The 26,483-nt window shown below is 52.8% G+C and overlaps 1 protein-coding gene across 8 annotated transcripts in view; it reads left to right on the top strand.

The window, feature by feature from the left end:
• VWA2 (von Willebrand factor A domain containing 2) overlaps positions 1 to 26,140 on the top strand; it is a 46,038-nt gene extending 19,898 nt beyond the window's left edge. For all 8 annotated transcript variants that reach the window (XM_013062119.2, XM_004763820.3, XM_013062121.2 and 5 more), the window contains 10 exons: positions 106 to 215; positions 8,886 to 9,080; positions 13,668 to 13,801; positions 14,324 to 14,456; positions 16,988 to 17,043; positions 19,548 to 19,655; positions 20,864 to 21,436; positions 22,596 to 23,147; positions 23,696 to 23,821; positions 24,661 to 26,140. In XM_013062119.2, the coding sequence (XP_012917573.1) occupies positions 106 to 215; positions 8,886 to 9,080; positions 13,668 to 13,801; positions 14,324 to 14,456; positions 16,988 to 17,043; positions 19,548 to 19,655; positions 20,864 to 21,436; positions 22,596 to 23,147; positions 23,696 to 23,821; positions 24,661 to 24,776 (2,103 nt within the window). In that variant the 3' untranslated portion in view covers positions 24,777 to 26,140. The remainder of the gene's footprint in view (positions 1 to 105; positions 216 to 8,885; positions 9,081 to 13,667; positions 13,802 to 14,323; positions 14,457 to 16,987; positions 17,044 to 19,547; positions 19,656 to 20,863; positions 21,437 to 22,595; positions 23,148 to 23,695; positions 23,822 to 24,660) is intronic.
• Positions 26,141 to 26,483: the final 343 nt, after the last annotated feature.

Below are 26,483 nucleotides of genomic sequence, written 5' to 3'. Positions count from 1 at the left end.
GCGGGAGGCAGGGTCATTCACCTTTCTGGTCCCTTCTTTTCCCTTAGGAATGTTTGTGACTTGACCTTGTTCTCAGACCCCTGGGCCCTCTGTCTCCTACGGCAGGTCCGAGTGGGGGCGATGCAGTTCAGTTCCACTCCGCGGCTGGAATTCCCCTTGGATGCCCTTTCATCGCAACAGGAAGTGAAGGCCAAAATCAAGAGGATGGTCTTCAAGTATGTATGATGAGATGCCGCCGGGGTTAGGACGCAGCCAGCCGCCCTTAAAATCGCTCCCTCGAAGGGTGTGATTGGCCCGAGAGCGGGCTGTGGTTTGGCTTCCAGAACCAGCGATGCACAGTCCGTAATGAGAATTCCCCTCTCAGGACTGCTCCTCATTATTACGTAACAGCGTCCTGGGTGGGCGTTTAAAAGTGCAAGGTAAAAAAGGAAGTCTTTTTGCTTCTGTTGTGTGGAGTAGTCAGTTAACCTGGGACTCAGTAGCTGGTGAAGGTCGAGGTGGGTCAAGAGCGTGAGGTGGCGGGAAGAACACTGGCTCTTTCTCCCCGTTCTTTCCCTGGGCACCGCTGTCAGCTGGGAAGGTTGCTGAGAGAAGCCTCGTTTTTTGTCTTCTAGAAAGAGTTGGTGTCGCTCTTTAAGAATGCTTTAAAAATTTCTGAATAGCTATTTATGTTGCTTGTCCTCCAGTGTGACTCTGGTTTTGAGAGCTCCTACACACACACGCCCCATAAATTATGTATGTAGTGGGGTCGTAACATTATTCATGATACAAGTCGACTGATGTGTGTATATGCAAATATGCATATGTAAATACGCATCTATCTGGTGTATGTTTTATATACATGTATATTATATACACACATCTAGCCCTATGTGTATGAAAGTGTGTTATATACTCATGCTACACACACGCATTCACAAACCCACACCAAAGCATGCCTTTCCTTCCTCTCTGGATCCTCTGTGGTATCTGCTGCCCCTTGGGGCGTGTGCCCACTGGAGTGCCACTGACAGCTCTTTATAAAGGTCCCAGCCCTTTATAGCCCGCCACCAATGGCAATTGCAAAAGCCCTAGACTCCGTGGCCCTTTCCCCAGTCATGGGCCTCTGTACATCTGCCAGTGTCCCCAAGAAGCCTGCACCCTCACACTGGGCATGGCAGGAGCAATGGGGGCCCTATGGGCCCCAGGAACCCCCAGTGACTTCATCCCAGGTTATTTACCCCAGCCCAGGGGTGCCCTGAACGGAATGAGAGGCAAGTGAAATGCAAAGAAATGAAAGGGAAAAGAAAAGAGCACATTGAAATGTTTGTTAAAAACAACATTAGTGTGCCCTGGTCTCTCCTAGTTCCCTTGGAGCCTTCTATCCTTGAGGCCTCCAAAAATAGTTTCTTATAGAGAAGCAGTCCTTAGCTCTGATACCTGGCACAACCCCTGTTAAAGTGAGGTCTTTGGCCAGGGAGTGTGTCAAAATGCAGGTGCCTTGGTTTCCTCCCAGACCTACTGATTCCCTCTTTGGGCTTAGGATACTTGGATACTAGATACTTAGAATCTGTCCCTTTTAAAGATCTCTCCCACTACCCCCTGCCCTGTGATTATTATGCACATTAGCCTTTTAAAAATACCTTATTGACATTTAATTTAAATATCATAAAGTCCACACACTTAATATGGACAATTCAGTGATTTTGAGTGTATTTTCCAGAGTTACACAACCATTGCTATAATCTAATTTTAGACCATTTTCATCATCCCTACAAGAAACCTTATAAACAGACATTTCTCCAGAGAAGATATGTAAATGATTATTAAGCACTTGAGAAGATGCTCAGTGTCCTTAGCCATTAAGGAAATGTGATCCAAAACTGTAATGAACCACCACCTCACACCCATTAGCGAGGCTAGGATAAATGGCAGACAGTAGCAAGTGTTGACAGGGACGTGGAGAAACTGGAACCCTCATGCACCGCTGGTAGGGTTGTAAAATGGTGCAGCAACTTTGGAACGAGTCTGGCCTGTAAACACAGATTTACCATATGACCCAACGACTCTATTCCCAACAAACTTAAAATGTATGCCCCTAGAAAAACTTGCATACTCCTGTTCAGAGTATCATTGTTTAGAATTGCCAAAAAATGGAAACAACACAAATGTCTAGTGAATGAACAGATAAACCAAATGTGGTCTACCAAGCAATGGAATATATTATTCAGCCGTAAAAAGGAAGGAGGCCGTGATTCATGCTCCAGCATGAGTAGGGTTGAGAATAGGGTTGAGAACCTTGAGAATAAGGTTCTCATTTATATGAAATGTCTGGAACAGAAGCAGAGACAGAAGCAGATTAGTCACTACCAGAGGTGGCGAGGAGTGGGGATAAGGAGTGATTACTAATGGGTGTAGGGCTGCTTTGGTGGGCGATGAAATGTTTTGGACTTAGTGGAGATGTTTGCCCAACTCTGTGAATATACTAAAAAAAACAGGGAATTATATACTTTTAAAAGGGTGAATTTTATGGTATTTGAAGTATATCATGACTGATATAACATTTTTTAAAAATTTATTTATCTGACAGAAATCACAAGTAGGCAGAGACTCAGGCAGAGACAGAGAGAGGGGGAAGCAGGCTCCCCACCAGCAGAGAGCCCGATGTGGGGCTCGATCCCAGGACCCCGGGATCATGACCTGAGCTGAAGGCAGAGGCTTTAACCCACTGAGCCACCCAGGTGCCCCCTGATATAACATTTTATTACAAAAACATCTTTGTAGCCCTTCTATGCATGCTAACATCGGCAGAAGAAGAAGTAACCTGTTGCTTTAAGTTTAGAACTGAAAGTCAAAAATTGGGTGACTCTGATTCCATCATCTGGCCCTGCTCTCTTCTGAAATCTAAGCAAATTGCAGCAAATTGGTTCAAAAAGGTACTTAAGAGGTCATCCAGGATCTGTTCCAGCCTGTTCTTTTACGGGAGACTGCTGAGGCTGAGGAGGAGCAGTGACTTGGCGAGGGCCACGGAGGTCTGTGGCGCGTCCAGCAGATGCCACCAGCTGTCCTTTTCCATCTCTTTCCACCCTCCTTTCCCACCCTCTGAAGAGTTGGTTGACGTCTTCTCATCTGTGTTGAAAGTAATAATGAAGGGTTTGAGAGTATTATTCACAGCATAGGAAGTCCAAAGACTCAGTAAGAAGGTGCCACGTGAGGACAGGAGGGATGGAGAAAGAAGCTTCTCCATGTGTCTGCACAAGGTCAGCTCTTCTTGCACGGCTGTGTGTCGTTAGTGCTCGTGTGTCCTAGGATGACTATAAGAGGTAGCAAACAAGGCAAGGAGGCAGTAACTAATTTTTTGGCCACAGTTGCAGGGTCGCTGAGGACACTAAACATGAAGATGTTGTTATTAATCAGTACAGAGGAATGTTGGCCGAGTGGGAGTGATGACCTCCCTGCGACTCTACCCTTTTTCTGCAGTGAAATTTTAAAGGCTGGATTGATTGGGACGGCTCTACCCAACCCTCCCCCACCCAAATACTTGCCTTTTTAGACCACAGCGATCCCCTGAAGTGTGTTTTGAGGTGGCTAAGGAACCGTCCTGATGATCCTTTATCGCTCCTTTGCAATAAGAAGTTTAAAAATACTGCAATCAAATCTTCCAGTTTTGCACCCTGTGATAACATAAAATCAGATAGAGCATGGCCAGCCAGATCCACTCCAAATGTCCAGAGCTCCTGGCCAGCTGGCTGTGTAACCTCCCCCATCATTTCCCTAATCTCCCAGGAACGCAGCTCTGATTTTCTGGGACTGCTTTTTTTTTTTTGGACCCCATCTGTAGCTTTATCAGTGTTTTACTGTATTTAGATAGCTCTACAAAAATAGCACCTCTTTACCTTAGCATGGAGCCTTTTGTAGCTGTCTGTGGCGTCTTTCAAGCCACATTAACGGTCAAGCACAGCTTTTAGGGGAGTCGCAATTACAAGGTATTTTGTTCTTTTTCAACTTGCTATTTGGTGTGTCTTTTTTGGATATAGTTGCATTATTTTTCATGTTGATCCTTTTTAATGGCTGTATAATAACCCAATGAATTAAACTATCATAGTATATTAAGTCATTCCTCTAAAAGGATACATACACATTGCTTCTGAGCAATGTCTTTGTCTATTGATTAAAGAAAGAGAAAAAAAAATACCTGTAATCAAACCCCTCTCCCTACAGTGAGTTTTCTGATGAATTATTTCTCAGAATCTGTTCCACGGATTACTTGCATCCATGTGATCACTGGGGCAGAGGAAGCCGATTTAAAACACAGATTCCCAGCCTGGTCACACACCCACCACCAGTCTGGAGTCTCTGATGATAGGATCTGAGAATCTCCATTATTCTGCCTCCCAAGGGATTTTTTTTTTTTTTAAAGATTTTATTTATTTACAGGTAAAGAGGCAGGCAGAGAGAGGGCAGGGTCAGGGGTGGGAAAGTGAGCTCGGGGCTCCATCCCAGGACCCTGGCTGGGATCATGACCTGAGCCGAAGGCAGAGGCTTTAACCCACTGAGCCACCCAGGTGCCCCGTCCCAAGGGATTTTTAAGCTCATTGGAATTTGAGACTAACTCAAAAGATAAACTTCTTGGAGTAGGATTGCTAGTTAATTTATCATGGTAACTACCACTAATGGAACACTCACTAGGTACTAGGAGGTACTGGGTGTAGCATTTAATCCTCAATACTATTACTGTCCCTACTTTAACAGGGAAGGAAACTGACTCTCAGGTTAAGTAACTTAAGTAACTTTCTAGTTTACTTGGCTAATAAATTTCAGATCGAATATTTGAGTCCCACCAGCTCTAGAGCCCGTGTTTTATTTTTAATTATTTTTATTAACGTATAATGTATTATTTGCCCCAGGGGTACAGGTCTGTGAATCATCAGGCTTACACATTTCACAGCACTCACCATAGCACATACCCTCCCCCATGTCCATAACCCAACCACCCTATCCCTACCCCCGCCACCCCCAGCAACCCTCAGTTTAAGGTCTCTTATGGTTTGTCTCCCTCCTGATCTCATCTTGTTTCATTTTTTCCTTGCCTACCCCCAACCCCCCCCTTCCCTGCCCCTCAAATTCTTCATATCAGGGATAATTGTCTTTTTCTGGTTGACTTCTTTCACTCAGCATAATACTCTCTAGTTCCATCCACGTCATTGCAAATGGCCAGATTGTATTTCTTTGATGGCTGCATAGTATTCCATTGTATGTATATACCACATCTTCTTTTTCCATTCATCTGTTGATGGACATCTAGGTTCTTTCCATAGTTTGGCTATTGTAGACATTGCTGCTATAAACATTCAGATGCATGTGCTCCTTGGGATCAATACATTTGTATCTTTAGAGTAAATACCCAGTAGGCGATTGCTGGGTAGTGGGGTAGCTCTATTTTCAACTTTTTGAGGAGCCCTCATGCTGTTTTCCAGAGTGGCTGCACCAACTTGCATTCCCACCAGCAGTGTAGGAGGGTTCCCCTTTCTCCACATACTCGCCAGCATCTGTCATTTCCTGACTTGTTAATTTTAGCCATTCTCAGTGGTGTGAGGTGGTATCTCACTGTGGTATTAATTTGTATTTCCCTAATGCCGAGTGATGTGGAACACTTCTCATGGATCTATTGTAGAGCCCATGTTCTTAACCCACATGAGTGGCAAAATGTTTAGAATCTGGAACCACACCCCACCCCTGTCAGGAAAGGTCCGTGCCCTTCAGTCACAACTTCCCGAGACAGTAGTCAGTCTGTGAGCCTTCGCTTCTGGTCTGGTTTAGTCTCACCGAGAGGAATTGGAAAAATTCTGGAGAGACTCTGGCCTGGGACCTCCGTTGTCTGGAGCCAGACCCTGAGCTCAGAACAGACTCTGAGTTAGAAATGCTGCACAGGAACGCAGAGGTGGCAGGACTTTTCCTCATTTCCCAGAGTTCAGATGTCTTTAGGAATCTCACCTGACCTGTGGAGAGTTCAGGGGTTGGGGGGAGGCAGGTTAGGGAGCAGAAGTGGAGAGGACAGGCTGCATGGCTATTCATATGCTGAGTGATACGAAGGGCAGACGCTCCCCCCAGGCCAGGGCAGTGGGAAGCCTGAGCTCCCACGTCTTTGACATTTGAGTTCTCTCTAACCACAGCTAGGAGGCTTGGGGGCACACTGCCAGGAGCGTGAAGGCCCAGGGAGCTCTGTGGCATGGGGGCACCTTGGCTTTTGGTAAACAGCATTGGGACCATTTAGGTAGAACAGCCTAGAGCAAGGGTCAGCAGACTTTTTCAGTGAAGAGCCATAGAGGAAATACTTCAGGCTTGGCCTGCCATCATTTATGTATTGCATAGACAAGACATAAATGAAGGGGCGTGTCTGTTTCCCAGTAAAATTTTATCTGTAAAACCTGGCAGACTAGATTTGGCCCACAGGTTGTAATTTTTCAACCCCTGGCGAGAGAAAGACCACTGGCTTTGGAATCAGTCTGACTGTTTAACCTCCAGCTAGCTGGGTCAGAGGCAGATGACTTGAATGGCTGTATAATGTTATGGCTAAGAACTCAGGTTCTGGAGGTGGAGGGTCCAGGGTTCAAGTCCTGCCTCCACGTTCATGAGCTGTGTGACTTTTAATAAGGCCTTTCCCTGAACTTCCGTATCTCAGGGAGCTATGGTGAGAATTATCGGAGCTTAGCATCTGCCCACACACACACACAGCCATGCCTGCCTCATGAGAAGTGCTCTGGAAATATTAGCAGTTAGCATTACTGTTCTTTGGGCTGGAGTTTCCTCGTCTGTTAAATGAGGGTAATATTAGCACATTTTACCAGAGTTGGAGAATTACTTCAGTAAGAGGAGTAAGTGAGATACTTGGCCTGAAGGAGAAACTTGGTGCTAGTATTGTCTTTTAGAAACAGGAAACAGTTTGTCCGTCCAGGGTCCTTAGAGGAAGGCTCTTCACAGACACACGGGCTTTGGTAAAGGTAGTAGGTCTTCTCGGAAATCGAAGAATAACTCAGCTCAGCCCTGTTCTTTTCACTCTGGCTGCTAGGAAGCGAAGTGATCTTTTCCAATCTTTCTTTCATTAGCTTTCTCCACTTCTCAACTATATCAGTCTGCTCTTAATTTTGTTTCATTAAAAACTCACTTCATCTCTCCAATCATCCCTCGTTGGTTGTCTTCAGTGTCTTGTAGGCAGACCAGCAGAGTGTGAGGAGGGTTGGGGGCACTTGGTGTGCTCTCTTCCCCCCCCCTTTGGATAAGCCCCTTGCTCAGGCCAGGCTCTGCTTACCAGCCTCAGGACACAGCCGGTGGTGTTCCCCAGTGTCTTTGCTTACACACTTTCTCCGGATTGGAGTGGACCTTCCCCCTCCTAATCCATAGACCCACCAAGACCCCATCAGACACTTTCCCTGTGGGAGCCTGTTCCCAACTCCTTCCCTCAATGAAGCCCCCCTCAGAAGTCTTGTTCATTGTCATCCTCTCACTGGTAATTTGTATTTGCTGGCCGGTCCTCTTTCTTCGGCTTAGACGGGCAGTTCATTGCGGGCTGGGATCATGTTATGCTTCCTGGTCTCCCTCTCACTATCTTGCATTTAGAGAGTCCACGGTAAACACCTGTGGGCTGAACACTGGCATTCTTACTGATGCAGATGCTGATCTCTGGTAGACAGAGTCTTCGTTCTAGGAGCTCTCCACTCTTGCTGACATTTGCTAACTTTATGGAGCCCTGCGGAGAGAATTGCCCTTTAAGGGTGCACTTTCGACAAAAAGCAGTAGAAGTGAAGAACATTCTGGGCCTGGGCCATAAATCCTTCCAAGCACACTCCTTGCTCTTCCCTCATCTCTGCTGAATGGAGAGGACTTTGAGGATGGTGAGGAAGGGGGAAACCACAAAATGCAAGGAGCCTGGATGGATCTCTAAGGAGCAACTTGGAGGAGAACAGAGCAGGACAGATGCCCAGGCAGGAGGACCACGTCAGGCTTACATGAGAACTGAGCATTTGCAGTGTTATGTTTAAAAAGTATACACACATTCACACACGTAGGCATTCACACACCTCCTGTCAGTTAGATGTTTGCACATTAGAAGAATCACTGTAGGGCCCTCTGCGAGGCCGACATCGCCTTCACTGACGCTCAGTGTAGCCTGAGAATAACCAAGTACGCCAGATCTTGGCTCTGCGATCGGCAGTTCAGAATGACGGTCTCATGGTTTTTTCTGTGTGTACAGTGATTCCATCAGCCTTGACCTTGTTTTCCATGTGGGATGTGTTTCCACCCACCGAAAGGTTTGGCCTAAAACCCACTGTAGGGAATCACCATGTTCTGCCCACTTGACTCTGAGAGCTGGCGGTTCTCCCCCTGAGGACGCCTGCGGGAGCCTCCTACTGTAAGATTTCATTCCAAGCTCAGTGGACTGTCCCTCAAACGGGGCTGGGATGAGGTGGGACCGCTGTGACGTCCCTGCCCTCCAGTTGTCCGTCAGTTCAGCCTCCCAGCACCCAACCCTGAGCTGGAATCGAGCCAGGAAGACCTGATCATAGACATGACCCCCGCCCCCCACCTCCGACCTTCAGATCAAAACCCTGCCCTTCGCCCTCACAGATGCACACGGTTTTCTTCAGCTCAGTGACCTGTTTACCCCCCGCACTGCCCCCAAGGAGACGCTGAGCCATAGCAAGAAGGGGATGACACAGATGGGGGGAGGCGGGAGGTGGGTGTTAGACACGCGCACGATGAGGGTTGTCAGCCCCCGAGCTGTCACTGGAGGTGGGAGAGCGCGACGGTCACCAACAACCGAGAAGCCCCTTGTTGCAGGGGGTCGTCGGGCCTCCTGTCCGTGGGTGACTGACTCGTCTTTGCTTTCTCCCCCTGTGTGAGCTTAGAGGAGGGCGCACAGAGACAGGCCTGGCCCTGAAATACCTTCTGCGCCAAGGCTTCCCCGGCGGCCGGAACGCCTCTGTGCCCCAGATCCTTGTGGTCGTCACTGACGGGCAGTCCCAAGGGCACCTGGCGCTGCCCGCCAAGCAGCTGAAGGAAAGAGGCGTCACCATATTTGCCGTCGGGGTCCGGTTTCCAAGGTAAGAGCCCCCGGGACGCTGTGGAGACACTTCACAGCCACGGGACGGGAAGGGGTCTGGCCAGACCGCCCTGGTCCTTCCTGGGCTCTGTCTTCTCCTCGCTCTGTATGTCGTGCCTGTGTAGGGAGCGCCAAGTCTGAGAGCGTGTGTGGCCTCTGATTTAGGGGTTGTCAGCGCCGGAAACTTGAGTCTTAATTCTTTTTATTTTTTCATGTGTCAGTACTTTTAATGTTGTGTGCATCAAATTATAGTCAAAAGATGACTATAAACAACACGCAGCGCCTCTGTTTTCATGAACAACACAACAGAGGACAGTAAACTGAGTTTATATTCCACCATCAAGTGTGGCTGTCCCATTCGTTCACTTTGTGATGGGGCATTAAGAATATCTTCAAACCCAGTAGTCTCCTCATTATCCTCAAAATACCCAGTGAAAGGTTCGGAGCTTGGAAGCAATGGAAGACGCTGAACCAGCTGCGCTGCCTTGAATTCCGTTTGTAATGTGAGTGGAGCAGACAGACCCTGGATGTTTCTGAGTGTAGAAAAATTCATTTTATCTTGGTTGAACTGAAAATTTTTTTCTGATACTTCAAGAGTTCTGATAATCCAAATGTTCATTTTTCACACAAGGAAAGCCTTTTGGAAGATGATCATGACTTTCAAAACGTCTGCTGGCGGGGCCCCGGGTGGCTCACTGGGTAAAGCCTCTGCCTTTGGCTCAGGTCTTGATCCTGTAGTCCTGGGATGGAGCCCCACATCGGGCTCTCTGCTCAGCAGGGAGCCTGCTTCCTCTTCTCTCTCTGCCTACCTGTGATCTCTTCTGTCAAATGAATAAGTAAAATCTTTAAAAAAAAAAAAAAAAGAAAGAAAGAAAGGTCCGCTTGCTGAAAGCTCAGTACAGGAATGCTGTCCTGTAACCGAGACCCCAGCCCTCCGGTGTTCATCTTCACTTGCTCTGTGAACAGCCTCTCGGCCCCGTCCCCACCAGCTGGCCCCGCCGCTCCTTGACTCTCAATTCTTTGGGGCAGAAATGGAAGTCATGGGTTCCTCTCACTTTACTGGGTGGGTCGGGGGGTCCCTTGGGGCGAGCAGGAGCCATGAAGATCCTTTTCTGTCCTCCACACGCATCTGCCACTCCCTCAGCCTGGCCCCCCGAGGGACCGGGACCCATGGCTGCCCGCTGCACCCAGCTGCACCCCGGAGAGAGCAGAGTCATGCTTCCAGTTGAATGATCCAAGAAAGGCTTCTCATTAGCTTGAGTCACAGACCCCTTCCAGAGGCCGGGAGCATGGGGGCCTGGGCCGGGCCGCTCCCCTTCCCAGATGCTGGCACGTGCTTTCCACGCGTCCTCACTGCTCTCAACCTTAAAATGGGAGGTGCCTTCGTGGGCCCTCGTTGTCAGGGGTATTACACGAAAGGACTCTGGTCCTGGTGCTATGTCTGCACACAGAAATCTCTCCGTTAATTTTATATATTTATTTTTTTAAGATTTTATTTATTTATTTGACAGAGATCACAACTAGGCAGAGGCAGGCAGAGAGAAAGGAAAGGAAGCAGGCTCCCCGCGGAGCAGAGAGCCCGATGTGGGGCTCGATCCCAGGACCCTGAGATCATGACCTGAGCTGAAGGCAGAGACTTCACCCACTGAGCCACCCAGATGCCCCTCCCCATTAATTTTAGTACATTTTTTATTCTCAGTAAATGCGCCAGACACCATTCTTGAGTGTTTAGGGATACAGAGACAGTACCAGGTGCCTGCCTTCACGGAGTTCCCATTCTAGGAAAGGAACTAGATGATAAACAAGTGAGTGAATAAACAATAATGTCATTTCAGGTGGAAATAAAAGGCAGAGGAGAAAGAGTAAGAGAGAAGGTTAACAGACCGATGAGAATCAGGGAGCCCAGCTAGTTTAGAGAGGGGAGTCTGTCAGGAGTTGACTTTGGAGGAGAAACTTGAGTCAAAGGAGTAGCAAGCCTCCTAGACAGCAGGGAAAAGAACAGGGTAGGCAGGCGTGTGGCAAGCACAAAGGCCCTGAGGCAGTAGCTAGCTTAGTGTGTCCACCAGGGCGTATCTGGAAGCCAGCAAACGAGGGGTGGATTACAAGAAATGGGGCAGAAGAGGTAGGTGGGAGTCAGGTCCAGAGCCTCTGTGGGTCATAGTCAAGACTTGGGACTTGATCGTGAGTAGGTTGGGAAGCCCTGGGAAGGCTCTGAGCAGGGAAACGGCCAGTGTTGGCTAACTTTTGTAGAAGATGACACCTGAAGATGCTCTACCTGCCCGCCAGGTAGAGCATAGATGGGCGGGCTGAGGTGGAAGGAGAGAGGAGAAGCAGTACTCGGGGACAAGGGGCATTGAGGCAGGCAGCCTTTGGAAGCTGTTCACATGAGCGGTAACGGCCGTGTGTATTAAGGGGGCGCTGTGAGCCCCTGACGAATGGTTGGACTGAGGGTCTGTTCTGAAGGCAGAGATCAGTGGCCGCTGAAGGGAACATGGAAGGATTTTGGCCGGAGCCCCTCGGGGAGAGGGAGTGCTGTCTCCTGAGATGGGGAAGCCTTGGGAAGAACCAGGGAAGCCGTGTCCTGTTCCAGATCAAGTCTGAGGGGCAGACGGGACGTCTGAGTAGGGAAGCTGAGTCAGCAGCTGCGTGTAGGAGCCCAGGGCTCAGGAGAGGCTGCACAGAGACCCTGCCCTCGGGGACGGCATTTGTCACCTGGAGATCTCCCGGGGGAGTGCGGAGAGGGAAGACTCCCACGGCCCAGCCAGTGCAGTGCTAAGGGGACATGCCGGGCCACGTCCTGGTGGTGGTGCAGACAGTTCCCAGCACCGTCGTCATGCTGTCGTTACTGGCAGTGAGACGCCCTCATCGTGGACTCTTCGCGTGTCCTCACATAGGAGGAGATAAGCCCGGTGAGAGAGGAGACGAGGGTGTTGCTTCCCGGCTCACCTCCCACGCCTCCCACACGGTACTGGATGGACGACCTTGCACGTCACGGTTCTGTCAGTGAGGCTGGAGCTTCCCAGACGGTGGACATCTGTGGCCCGTTCTGGGCTTTCTTCCCTAGCTGCTCGCGGGAGCGCGCTTCTCAGATGGCCTGTGGCGGAGTCCAGTTTGCCTTGTTTTGTGTTTTAATCCATCGTGGCCTGGGACTTCAGAGAAATACAATACAAATGAGCTACTGGGAAAGTAAAATAAAAAAAACAGACAGGGAGCTCAAATGTTGATTATTTGATCCAAGCAGACCGAAAAGGACTCTGTCAAGTCACTGTACAACTAGGTTCTAAGGATTTTTATTCTGTGTCTGTGCTTGTCTGGTTCTGGGTGAGGGTGAAACAGGGCCGGGGGCCTGCACCGGCCCATGGACATGCTTTGAGTACCCCTCCCTTGGAGGAATCGAGAATCAGGAGAGGGGACATGGCTCAGACACAGCAACCACCCGAGGAAGCCCGCTGGGTTTCCAGGCCCTCCGGACTCCGCTCCCCCAACTGCTGGTCAAAGGCCGGGTCACGGCCGACCAGAGGTTCTCAAAAGTCTGTTTCCTGGACCAGCAGCACCAGCAAGTGAGAACGTGTTAGGAACACACACAGTCGGGCCCTACCCCGCAGAATCTCCAAAACTCTGGGCCGAGGTGCCTCCTTCGGCGGTGTATCTGGCCCTCAGTGGTTCTGATGCCCCCTGAAGTTTGAGAGCCGCTGCTGTAGACAGGGTGAGGCTCTCTGCGGGCATGAAAATCTGACTCTCACCTCCTGGGAGTATTCATCGAGCCCCTTCCCTGATGGTTCTCAGCTCTGGCGTTGGTGAAAATGTGCTGCTGGGCTGCCCTCTGGATGCCCCCCTGTGCGGGCCAGGGGGCGCCCTCGTCCTGGGGAGAATGGGGAGTGACAGGGATCAGTACATTTTAGAGATAAATGAAGTTTCGGCCACACTGGCAAGCCTTTGTCTCGTTGGATGAGTTTCTGGCGGGCAAGATGCTAAACCCATTACTGACGCCCCTGTCTTCTCAGAAAGGCTTCTCGGCATCCTTTAACGTTCTCTTCATGTCCTGGGTTATCAAGCCACGTGTCACTTCTGTCCCGGGCCCTAACAGTGGTGCCCTCTGGCTCCTTCCTCCACACAACCTCACGTCGCTGGCCTTCAAGTGCTTCTCGTTCTTCGGGACTTTTCTCTGTCATGAGCCGGCCTCGGTTTTCTCGTCTTGCCACCAAGCACAGCCACGTTCCCTCATTTCCTTTCTGGTCACATTTTTTCCTCCTCGGCTCTGGGTGACACGGCCAGACCGTGACCTCCGTGAGGACCGGGTCTCTGAGAAGAGCTGCTGGTTCCGAGGGGGAGGCCTTCCTCTGAGGAAGCAGGCGGGCTCTGGAGCGCACACATTAGGACCCGTGCTTTGGGCACCCTCGGGGTCTCGCTCGGGTTCGCTTCTGGACCTCACCGGCACCCCGGGCGGATGAGGTTGCCGCTGAGCGGCTCCTGGAGCGTGGGGTCGTGTTGATGCCCACGAGGAGCCCACGGTGTAGGGGATGGGTGGACAGGAAGGTGGGGGCCGGGCGAGGAGAGGCCGTGACTTCTCTGCCGGGCCCGGGGACAGGTGGGAGGAGCTGCACACGCTGGCCAGCGAGCCGAGGGAGCGGCACGTGCTCACGGCCGAGCAGGTGGAGGACGCCACCAACGGTCTCCTGAGCGCCCTCAGCGCGTCTGCTCTCTGCACCGCCGCCTCTCCAGGTAAGGCCTTCCGGGCTGGGAAGCAGCGGTCTTGCCCTTGGTGAAAGTGGGGTGGAGACAGTTCCTGAGGCCGCAGGGCAAGCAGCTCCCCAGGCAGGGGGCTAGAAGCATTGGTGTTAGAAGCATTGCTCTGCTTTCTCTCCCTGTGTCAGACCCGGTGGCCTCTCTTGGCCAGGAACCCTGAGCTTGTCTCCTTGGGGTAGAGGAAGCCAGGGCTTGGGGCCCAGATCTAGGGGGTCCCTGTGCCTGTCCCCCTCCTCAGGGTGGACAGCTCCCCGGCATGGTCAGATTCAGCTGGGGTGAGGTCTCTGCACGCCCAGTTGCTGTCGTCAGGGTCTACCCAGGAGCACGCTGTGTGGAAGGAGCACAGGGGCACACGGCTGTGAAAGCAGTGTGCGGGGAAGGCTTAGAGACTGGCCCCTGCGAGAGGCAGAGGGTGGCCCGGGTTGAGGGTGATGGAACCACGGCGGGGGGAAGGAGGTGTAACCGTGTCTTCTCCATCCGTGTGCCCTGCGGACACAGACTGCGAGGTCCAGCCTCACCCCTGTGAACACAAGACGCTGGAGACGGTCAGGGAGCTGGTGGGCAGTGCCCGGTGCTGGAGAGGATCGCGCGGGAGCAAGGCCGTGCTGGCGGCAGTCTGTCCCTTCTCCAGGTTTGTCCACGTGGTCTGGGGTCTGAGCCCGAAGACACGTCTGGGTGGAGAAGGAGGCCCCCAAAGCTGACTGCTGAGTGCAGGGAGAACAGCTGTTTGGGGTCTTGGCCAAGGAGAGTGACAGGGATCAGAGAATGCCTGGTGGGGGTGGGGGGAGATAGGGACAGAGTTGTGGGGTCCTGGGGGCGGTCATAGGGAGGATCACAGCTACACAGTGGCAGGGTCTTATAGATACACTGCCCAGGTGCCCAGAGTGAGTGAGGGTGACAGGGTCACAGCTCTTCTGGAAGGCTCATAAGCGACTCAAAGTTAGTCCACTAGGGCCGTGGTCTGGATTTGGGATGGTGATCTGGTAGTTTGGTTCCTCTGAATGCCAGTTTCCATATTTATGGGACCAAGTGAGGCAGGAGGTTTAAGGTCTTGGATGAATTCTAGTTGTGGAGGCCATGGGAGATGCAATATTTGTCAGATCTGGCGCCTGGGCATTCTAGAGTCTCTGCTGCTCTGTGGTTAGCCATTTTCTCAAAAATTCCTGGACTGGCGCTTGGCCTTTTATCCAGACTTCCTACAGGACAGCAGGTCAGCACCTGGCAATCCCACATTTCTGCCTTTCCTGGAGATCCAGGGGTGACGTTTGAACCCACTGCGTCTTTGCCCCTTGGCCTGCCCTCAGGGATGAGCTCAGGAGACACAGCAATGAAATGGGTTGGCTGAAAACCCATGAGCTATCATGCTGGGCTGAGGGAGAGTCCAAGGACTGTCTTGGCAGAGAAGGGCCATGCCCTGTACATGGGTCCAAGGAAATGGGGCCATGTCAGAGGCCACTAGAGGACCTCTTCAGAACCCAAGCTTTCAAGTGAAAGGAGACAGTTCTTTGTTTCTCCCTGAACATGTTCTGAGCATCTGCTGTGAGTCAAGCAGCATGCAGGGAGCAGACCGGCATAGACACTGCCCCCAGGACGCTCATGGTCCAGAGGGGGCTTTGGACAAGAGGACTAGTGACCGCTGTCAGGTGTCTCAGGTGCTAGGATGGGGCCTGTCCTCCCCAGGACATCATGGAGAAGGGGTTGCTGGAACACTTTGGAAAGATCTGGGAACCCAGTGGCGCGCTGGGCAGAGGCTTTCAGAGTTGGGAGCCCCGGGAGAGGCTGGTGGGTAGGACCCACTTCGTGGCTTTGTACTCAAGATGCTGGAGTCAGACTGCTGAACTTTTCATTCCAACCACTAATGAGCTGGGAACCTCCTACCCACCCCCTTCTACATTTGAAAGGGGGCTAATAACCGTACCACTGCAGGGGGTTGTGGGGAGCAGGTAGAGCGTTCATATGAGTTCACTAATCCTGCAAGCTTCTGGAATGATGCTTGCACAGAGGAGCTCATCAGCAATCTCCTCACTCAAGAAACACTGAAGGCCTCCTGTGTGCCCGGCACCGTCCTACGTCCTGGGGAATCGGCATGAAATGTCTCAGAAAGAAATCTGCCATCATGAGCAGTAAATACAGCGAAAGCATAACACAAACTATTAGGTAGTGATGAGTGCCACAGAGAGAAAGAATGAAGGGGTGGGTCAGGGTGTGGGGGGGGTGGTTGGGAGCAGGGTTGTAATTTTAAATAGAGCAAGGAAGGCCTTGTACAGAGTCCAGACCTGAGGGAGCCATGTGCACATCCAAGCAAAGTCCTGTGGCCAGTCCCTGCTCCAACAACACCGATTTCCCATGCAGGTCAGAGAGGTGGCGTGGGGCGTCCACAGAGCTTTGTGGGCTAGGCCTTGTGGTTTTACAAAGTTACTAGGAGGAGATGTGGAGAGAGAGATTTCTCTTTAATGAGCTGGCAGCTTGGCAAACTTCTGATTTTAGCACCTTGAGTTTTGTAATTGACTTGGCTCTTATCCCAAGTGGATGTTCTGCTCCAGGAAAGACTCTGCCTTAGAGGTGAGCCTAATTAGCCTGCCCCAGTGGTGGGGAGCCTGGGGGTGTCGCACAGCCAGAATCCACTTGTCTAATTCCCACTGCTTCCCCCTCCACCCCCCTTGGTGCTAGCCCTGGAAAGGAATTCATAATAGAAAGCTCTTCTCATAGTTCAGAGTTTTGAACACAGAGTATTTCCAAATTCTGACATAATAGCCAATTTACATTTTTAAAAAATTGATTCTGGGTAGTTTGAAACATTCCCCACTCTGTGTGCAACTTAAAGCTAGGGTAGAATCAAAGAAAACAGGGTGGTCTTTCTTGACCCCTATCTGCATAGGAATCTATCAGCTTTTAGCGTTTCAAATAACTTTCCAGGTTTCGGCCTTCCTGTTAAACTTTTATTTATTTATTTGACAGAGAGATATCACAAGTAGGCAGAGAGGCAGGCAGAGAGAGAGAGGGAAGCAGGCTCCCTGCTGAGCAGAGAGCCCGATGCGGGGCTCGATCCCAGGATCCTGGGATCATGACCTGAGCCAAAGGCAGAGGCTTAACCCGCTGAGCCACCCAGGTGCCCCCCCTGTTAAACTTTTGATCTCCATCATTTGCTCCCTCGGGTGATAGCTGGAAGAGAGTGTACCGAAGCCACCATTCCACCTGCTACAGGACCACGTGCCCAGGTACAGTCTGCCTCTTGGATTCTCTAGTTCTTTCTGGGCCCTGGGGACTTGGCTGGCTTCAGAAGGGGCGTTAGCACTCCTGGGGCAGAGGGTGGGGTGGGAACCAGCTCAGGGGTGGAGAGACAGGCATTTCAGAGGCAGAAGAGCACACTTGTGCCGCACTCAGTCCTCTTTTGCACAGTAGTGGTTTTCACTAAGAACGGCCTTCCTCAGCCAGCGCCCCTTGCGTTGACAAGAGGCGGAGAAGGGCACGCGTTGAGCACCAGCTTTGCAGGTAGAAAGCCTCACATGCAGCACCAAACTCCAGACGGGACACATAAGCCTCAGTTTCCCCCTCTCTAAAACAGGGGTAATGGTCATCCCGTGTCTGGAAAACCCACTTCTCTGCTCCGTATGATAGCGAGCATCATAATTGGGATCCTAGGGAAGATTGAGTAGGTAACGCCCACGGAAGTATTGGCATCATTCAACCTGTTCCCTGGGGGGGGCCTCCCTGCTCCTCACCAGGGGCTCCAGTGCACCCCACTGACCCGAGAGCAGAGAAATTATACTCAAACGTGTTGACATCAGTCCCTTATGGATTTGCTTCTCCCGAGGAGGCAGGGAGCATGTCTCCTGGGTCCTATCCCTGGGTTTAGTGATCTCCTCGGCATCCTGTTTTCAAGTTCTCACATTGCTGGCTTCTGAAAGGCAGGAGACACCGAAAGTTTGGTTGTTTTTGCTCAAAAATTAAGGTTTGAGCACCTAAGGCTTTGGAGCCACAGTGACCAGGGGCTGCATCCGAATCTTCGCCTTTCTAGCTCTCTGGTCTTCACGGGACTTCTAGTCCTTGAGCTCTAGCTCCCCTGTCTGCAGTGATGGGGGCCTTTACAGGACTCATCGGGCAGTGAAACAAGATCGTGCACATGTGGCACTTAGTGGGGTGCCTAGCGTAGAAGAGCGGCTCAGTTAAAGGCCCATGTCTGTGCTGCTGTCGGGGCCCCTGGTCATTTCCATGATACGCCTGGGGCAGAATGGCAGCCCGGGTGCTCTCCATGAGCCTCGATAATCCCTATCCTCAAAAAGCAGACAGTTTGGTTTCAGTGACGTGATCTCCAAGTTATATATCAACATTTTCATGTAGAAAGGCCAGAAATCTCTACTTCCACTGGTAGCCATACAACTAGTTAGGAAGCCCTTTGAATATAAGACACATGAATTCATGAAGCTCCTGCCTGTTCTCCGAAACTCTATGAGGGAGGGCGCGTGGTATTATCTGCGTTTTATAGTAATGGATACGAAGCTCAGATAGGATCACGGAGAGGACACTTCAGACGTGAACTGTGGCTCCCTGGGCAAAATACCCCATTTGAAAGAGTTGTGGCCCAGCATTTGGACCTCATATCCAAAAACAAATATTGTCTTTACCTGTTATGGAGTGTTGGCTACATGCCAGGCTTTGTGCTCAGACTTTCCGCAGATTAGTTCATGTAATCCTCACAGCAACACTGTGGAACAAGTTCTCATCCTTTTTAGTGGAAGATACTGGGGCTTGCCCCGGCTAATTAAGGTGCCCAGGGAAGCAGAGGCCACATTTGTTGGCTCCAGGAGCCAAAGGCTCCCTGTTTGGCAGTGCCAGCCTGCAGAAGCCGTTAAGAACCACCACGGAGAACTTGGGGAGCGGCACCTTCCACACTGCAGTTTCCCCCTGCATCTCAGGACACCTGTGTGGGGTCGTGATGCTACTGAGATCTTCATCCTTAGGGAGCCTGGGTCCAGTACCAGTTCATTGTCATGGCCACCCAGAGCTTGTCTAGGCCTCCTCAGCAGGCAGGGATGGTGAGGCCCATCATGCAGTTTTCTAGGCCTGCCAGAGCCAAGTACCACAGACTAGGGGCTTAAAAACAGAAATTTACTTTCTCACAGTTCTGGAGGCTGATGAACAAGATCAAGGAGTCGGCAGGTTCTTTTTCTTCTGAGGCCTCTCTGCTTGGCTTACGATGGTCGTCTGCTCCTGGGATCCTCACGTGGCTTTCCTTCTGTGCACCTTGCTGGGGTCTCTCCCTCTTCTTCTAAGTCATACTGGGTTAGAGCCCATCCTATGACCTCATTTAACCTTAAGGAGCCTTTAAAGACTCTTTGAAGTCCTTCTCTCCAAATGCAGTCACATTCCAAGGTCCTGAGGGTTAGGACTAATACATATGGATTTGGAGGGATGCAATTCAGGCCATAACAGCCCAGGGGCCATTGGCACATCCCCTGTGAACCTGTGGTTCACGCAGGCCTGATGGAGCCCACCACGGCGTGTCCTTTGTACCCGCATCCAGCCTCTCCTTTGTGTACCTCACTCGCTTCCTGTCCTGTCTTTGCCCCAGGTGCTCTGGCTAAGTCCCTAGTGGTCCTGGGGGAAGGAGGGAGCTGGGCCCTGGTGGGGCAGGGGGGCCTGCTGGACTCACAGCACTGATCAGATCCCTTTGTGAATCTGAGCCGATGTGCTAGGCTCTTAATGGGCATCTCTCCGATAGGCGCTTGTGACTCGCAGCCCTGCCAGAATGGAGGCACATGTATTCCAGAAGGACTGGACAAGTACCACTGCCTCTGCCCGCCGGCCTTCAGAGGGGAGGCTAACTGCGGTACGTAGCACGGGACTGTTGGGGAGCAGCGGAGCCAGGGCTCCCCCTGTCCACTTCCCACTTCCTAGCTATTAGACAGAAATGGGCCCTTGGATTTCAGAGCCACCTACTTTGCAAGCACACCACTGACCTGACGTTCCATGTGAACTAGCCTCTGAGTGCTCTGTGAGTAGGTGACTGCTGGGGCTGCCCGGGGTAGGACAGCGGCTCCCGGGTAACTGGCCCCAGAGTGGGCCACTGCCCTCCCCTCGTGTGTGGATGGGTGCTGTTGCTGACCCCAGTCGGACTCTGAGGCCTGGTTCTGGGCAGAGTCTCATCTCCCCTCTCATAGGAAAAGGAGCAAGGGGCCTAAACCCTTTTTGGTTTTAAAGGTATGAGATGAACGTTACAATAGACTCTACGCTGTAGGGTTGTGGAGAGTTTTAAATAAGGTAGATGCAAAGTGCTTTGTAATGATGCTTGACACATAGCAAGAGCTTGTTAAACAATAAGTTTTTAATATATATACATTTATTACTCTGAATTTTTAAGTAATTACCTAAAAAAATCGAGTGCTGGGTCAACTGAAGGTGTATATGGAAGAACCAAAACTGGACCCCCTACCTCACAAGCTACCCACAAACCAGTGCCAGCTGGGTCATAGATCTTAATACAAAAGGCAAAGCAGGGAAGCTTCTGGAAGGAAACAGAGGAGCGTATATTGATGACTTGAGGCAGACAAAGATTTCTCAAAGAGGACTCAAGAAGCAGGAACCATAAGGGAGGAAAGTTCTAGATTACATTTTAAATTTTATAAAAAATGGTCAGGGTGCCTGGGTGGCTCAGTGGATTAAGCCGCTGCCTTCGGCTCAGGTCCTGATCTCAGGGTCCTGGGATCGAGTCCCACATCGGGCTCTCTGCTCAGCAGGGAGCCTGCTTCCCTTCCTCTCTCTCTGCCTGCCTCTCTGCCTACTTGTGATCTCTCTCTGTCAAATAAATAAATAAAATCTTAAAAAAAAAAAAAAAAAAGGTCAGATGGGAGACCCAGGAGGGAGAGCTGTGTCTCGCCCTAACTTGTCGAGGTGCTCCCCAGCCTCTGCCCCCTCAGTGTCTCTGCCCTGACTCACTCCTGCCCGGGAGGGGGACAGGGCCCCTTGAGTCGGGTGGGATGGTGACCCACACGCTCCCGGGGGCCGTAGTGTGACCGCGGGCTGCTGTGATCCTGGCAGCCCCGAAGCTGAGCCTGGAGTGCAGGATCGACGTCCTCTTCCTGTTGGCCAGCTCAGCGGGCACCACCCCCGAGGGCTTCCTGCGGGCCAAGGCCTTCGTGAAGCGGTTTGTGCAGGTGTCGCTGAGCGAGGACTCCCGGACCCGTGTGGGTGTGGCCTGGTACAGCGGGGAGCTGGCGGTGGCCGTGCCCGTGGGCGAGTACCGGGACGTGCCGGCCCTGCTCGAGAGCCTGGACAGTCTTCCCTTCCGCGGCGGCGCCACCCTGACGGGCAGTGCCTTGCGGCAGGCAGTGGAGCAGGGCTTTGGGAGTGCTGCCAGGACGGGCCAGGACCGTCCGCGCAGGGTGCTGGTCCTGCTTACCGAGTCACCGTCCCAGGACGAGGTGGCCAGCCCTGCGCGGCACGCGAGGGCCCAAGAGCTGCTCCTGCTGGGAGTGGGCACAGAGGCCGTGCGGGCGGAGCTGGAGGAGATCACCGGCAGCCCGAAGCACGTCCTGGTCTACACCGGCCCCCGGGACCTGTTCCACCGAATCCCTGAGCTGCAGGGGAAGCTGTGCGGCCAGCCGCGCCCAGGTGAGGTCCCCGCGCCCCACGGTAGTGGGGCTCCTTTTGTAAGAGGTTAACAAGCTACGTTTGTCGGAATTAATGACCCCGTATGGATGCATCTTCATTTGCTAAGGACCCCAGCCCTAGTTCAGAGTTCCTTAGTTTTTACTTAGTGACCTTTTGTGCTTCCAAGAATTCTGTCTCGGACCCTCCGTTACAGGTGGTCATCGTGTCTTGTCAGGCTCCTTGGGGTGGCCGCTGTTCAGATGTGCTTGTGCCGGAGCGGTTTCTAAAACCAGTGAATCTGACCCACTTACTCCGTGCCTAATCCTTCCCCCTGGCTCCCCTCTGCCTTGGAAGAAAAGCTGAGCCCCTTGCACTGGCTTCCGAGAGTCCCCTGTGGCTGGCCCTTCAGGCCTCTGTACAGCCCCCGTGCAGGGGGAAGGCGGAGGAGCAGCCCCTCAGGCCCTCTCCCTGCCCTCCACGAGCCGCCCAGCCCTCAATGGACCGGCCTCCTCACAGAGAGTCCACTTGCTGTGTGGCTCCTGCTAGTCCATCTCGCAGGACCCCGCTTTCTCCCCCATGCCCGCTCCTGGGATTTGTGATTCTGGGTTGGTTTCGTGGCTGTCTCCCCACAGACCGTCAGCCCGAGGAGGGAGGCATGGGCCCACTTTGTCCACTTGCTATAGTGGCGCCTGGAGTACAGGGCGTGGCACACGGAGAGTGCTCAGTAATGAGGGTGCGGGCAGGGAGCTGTCACAGAGGGTCCCCAGAGCTCGGGGCTGACAGATGGTAGGCGTCTGTTGCACAGTTCAGAGGTGGGTGGCCTCAGCCCACAGGGCGGCTTGGCTATCTTGAGGTTCCACCTCGAGGTCCAAGGTCACGGCTTCGAAGGGAAGTGGAAGGCAAGTAGCCTCCTTTTGAGGACAGATTTTGGAAACTACGATTTCCAGCCACATCCAGTCAGAACCTCAGCATGTGGCCACACCTCCCTGCCAGGGAGTCGGGGAATGTGGTCTAACCCCGCATTCACGTGTCCTATTATCTTAGGAGAGGGTGGAGGGTGGCTACTGCAGGGGACAGACTGGCTGACCCGACCCAGCACGGTCCCTCTTGCTGGCCTGGTCCCACGGAGGGGCTCTGCTGGGCACGGCCCGGCCCGGGGCTCACCGACGCGCTCCCACAGGCTGCCAGGCCCGGTCCCTGGATCTGCTCTTCCTGTTGGACGCCTCCATCTCTGTGGGGCCCGAGAACTTCGCCCAGATGCAGAGCTTTGTGAGAAGCCTCACGCTGCAGTTTGACGTGAACCCGGACGTGACCCAGGTCGGCCTGGTGGTGTACGGCGGCCGCGTCCGGACAGCCTTCGGGCTGGACACCCATCTCACCCGCGCTGCGGTGCTGCTGGCCACGAGCCAGGCCCCTTACCTGGGCGGCGTGGGCTCGGCGGGCACAGCCTTGCTGCACGTCTATGACAAAGTGATGACTGTCCAGAGGGGCGCCCGGCCCGGTGTCCCCAAGGCTGTGGTGCTGCTCACGGGCGGGATGGGGGCGGAGGACGCAGCGGTCCCTGTCCAGAAGCTGAGGAACAACGGCGTCTCCGTGTTGGTGGTGGGCGTAGGGCCTGTCCTAAGGGAGGCTCTGCGGAGGCTCGCGGGCCCCCAGGACTCCCTGATCCATGTGGCAAGCTACGCAGACCTGAGGTACCACCAGGATGAGCTCCTCGCATGGATATGTGCAGGTGAGTGGGGCTGTGCGCGCCCTCCGTGCCCCTGGGGCGGGGAGGGGGTACTCAGCCTGAGCCCCTAGACACGTCATCGCCAGGATGGCCAAACTTGAGAATTTTTGCACCTCATTTGAACAGAAGATGTTGCTTGAATCCCTACAGATTCCTCCCGGAATCTAAGGATCCGGGTTGACTCCGATTTGTAGTGGACGATGGAGCTAGGAACATAGGCAGTTAGGCCAGCCCGGCCCCACGCCATCCTTTTGCCAGTGACCTCCTTCCTGCCTTTTTAAAAGTGTATCCATCCCAGTAAACACTGCTGCGTGCCCAGCACACGTGAGAGGGAGAGAGTCCCTGCCTGCCGCAGGAGAGCTGGTGGAAGTAGCGTCTCCGACCAGCCGTGCGATGTGGGCCCCCCACCCTGTGCTGACCTCCGCCCTGCTGCTTAAGGGCCCACAGGAACACGGAGATGCGTGGCCTCACCTCTGTCCCGGGCTTCCTGAGAGGAGGGGGTCCTTGGGGCTGACCCAGCCTGGGCCCTCTGGGCATGTTCTCCCTTGCAGAAGCCAGGCGGCCGGTCAGCCTGTGCAAGCCCAGCCCGTGCCTGCACGAGGGCACCTGCATCCTGCGGAACGGGAGCTACCGCTGCGAGTGCCGGGACGGCTGGCAGGGCCCTCACTGCGGGAAGCGTAAGTGCGGTGCTCGCGCTGCCTGTGGGTGCTGGGTGGGGGGTCACTTGAGCCCTGCTCGGCCCTTGGGGCTCGCGGAATCAGAGGCGAGGGCTTTGGCTCAGTGGAGGGCCTCCTGCAATGGTTTGTTCCTTCTCGCACGAAACATGCGGTGGGGACCACCGGCGTCCCAGGCGCTGTTCCTGGTGCGGGGACATAGCGGTGAAGAGTGAGCAGCTCGGCCCTCCTGGAGCTTCCGTGCTGGTGGAGAGACGGGCAGTGAATAAGCACAGCTCAGGGCAAGTCGGCGTCAGGCTCCAGTCAAGAAAACAGCAGCTGGGAGGAGGGTGTCCAGGGAGGCCTGGGTCGGGAGCACGGTGGAGGCGGAGAGGCAGGAAGGCAGGACGTGGGCACAGAGCGGGGGAGGCCAGTGGGAGGTCATTCTCGAGCATTTCTCTCTGCTCGGGGCACTGGGAGGAATGGCCATCCACCGAGGGAGGACTGGGGAGGCACTGGTGGCACTGGTGGTTGGAGCAGAGCACAGTCCCGGTCTAGGAGAGAGGTCTGGACGGGACAGTCAGCCATTCTGGGCAGCATTACAAGCCCGCTGGGGCTCCTGCACTTGAATTTCAAGTCAGAGGAGCCGAGCGACTAGCAGCAGATGCCCCTTGGAGCCTCGGGCTCAGGTAACCTGAGGCTGGGGAGCAGCCCTGAAGGGCCGTCAGCTAGGGCCTCTCTGGTCTGGCCCTGGTGCTTGGGCTGGGGAGCAAGGGAGACAAGTGTCGGGGCCCACAGGCCGCCCGCTGGGGAGAAGAGGACTCGGACACTCCTCCTGTCCTCAAGATTCGCCTCTGTCCCAGGGTCCTTGCGAGGAGATGCCCCCAAGGCACGAGGCTCCCATCCAGAGCCTGCGGAAGGGCAGCAGCCCTACCCCTCCCAGCAGCCACCCAGAAGGCCCGGGCGCCCCGGGCACTGAGAGCACGCCTGCGGCTGCCTGTCTTCTGGGGTCCTCAGAGCATCTGCCTCCAGCTCCACGGGGAACCCTCCCGCCCATGTCCCTCAGCCCCAGGAAGAGCTGTCCCAACGGCAGACTGTGCTGCTCAGGGACACAGCAGCAGCCGGTTCAGCCACTACCGCAGCTATTGAAGCGTCTTGATGTGTAAGTAAATACTTTCCATCCCTGGATGTGCCCTGGTGTCCTCTGCCAGCTTCTCCCTGAGGAGAAACAGAGGAGCTTGGAGAAGGTCAGTGTCCTGTTTGAAGCTCCCTTTGCCCACAACAAACACTAAATAATGTTGTTGGGATGGTACCGCTCAGGAGGAGGCCAGCACTGCAGGGTCCTTGGGACCACCGGAGCCATGGCATTTTGAGACTGAAAAACTGTGGACCTTTTCACACGTCTTTTCCCAGAGATGTCCAAGTGCGTTTGCTTTTAGTTTGAGAAGGGGCTGGAGTGGCATTTGTGACCAGATCTGTGCGTGGCAAAGACCTAGAAAGACTCCAGACTGAAACGTGACGGTGAACCAGCTTGTTTGACTATGGGAGAGGAGCTGAGCATGCAGACCACCCTGGTCTCCAGGGGCTGGGTGACGTTGGCGCCGGGCCTGAGCTACATTCCCTTGGAGGGGCTTCCTTGGGAGGTTACTTAGTGGGGGCTAATTGTGCAGTGCCTATAGCTTGTCCTTTCTTGGTAGGACAAGGAAGAGTGGAATTCTTAACAAATATGACCTAAAGAAACATAGAGGGTACGGGCTTTTTGAAGCTTCAGACTTATGCTGTTTAGGTGGTTTTGCTTTCCATGTCCAGTTTTGAAAGGACTATTTTGAGAAATGATGTTGGTTATTTAATGGAACCCGTGTGGCAAGAGGGTCCGCTGGCCTATGTTTCTGGCAAACTAGGTACTCAGCCCTGCAGTCTTCAGGAAACACTTCTTGCCCTTGGTTGTGTGGTTAGAATTTGGGTTTTCAGTAGAAAGCTTTGCAGAGCTGGCACCTAAGTCCAGACACTCTGTCCTGGCTTTTCTTTTTAATGTTAATAATGTAACTGTTTTGCATGCAAATGTTCAAGGCTATTTTGATTTAAAGTGCAGGGAGAGGTCATCAGGTGTTAGACATCACAAAGGAACGGTCATTTTCACTCCCATTATTACCTTTGCTGTGGTAGCAGCGACATCAAGGTAGGGTCACGTGTCCACCTGGCAGGTGCTGAGAGGCGATGTCAAAGAACTTACATGAACCAACCATCTTCAAATTGACAGCAGGTTCATCATTTTGTAGTGTGAGCTCTTTGTCCAGGTCAGGGCTCATGTTTGGCTATCCCATTTGAATTGCTTCAGCTTAAGAAAAAAAAAAAAAAGAGCCATGGGCTCTGGGCTTACACATTAAAGGCTATTTCTAGTTTTAGGTCCCAGCCCTCAAGCCTTTTTTTTTTTTTTAACCTTTTCTAGGGAAGGTGTCACTGAACAGTTCAACCCTCTCTGTGCCCCAGTAGTGGCAGAGGGAACTCCTTTCTTTTAAAAGAAACTGGCCTTTAAGTACATAGAAATCGGTTTTCCTTGGAAAAATTTACACAGTGCAGAGAGATCACCAATCTTGTTTTCTGCATGATCCCAATTCCAGCCAACTTGCTGGATGCTCTAATCCTAAGAGTTAATTCTCTTTTCTAGAAAGATATTTATAAATAA

Source organism: Mustela putorius, unplaced genomic scaffold, assembly GCF_011764305.1.
Source record: "Mustela putorius furo isolate JIRA1106 unplaced genomic scaffold, ASM1176430v1.1 tig00003909_pilon_pilon_pilon, whole genome shotgun sequence".
Classification (NCBI taxonomy): domain Eukaryota; kingdom Metazoa; phylum Chordata; class Mammalia; order Carnivora; family Mustelidae; genus Mustela; species Mustela putorius.
This window is presented reverse-complemented; position numbering and strand designations above follow the sequence as displayed.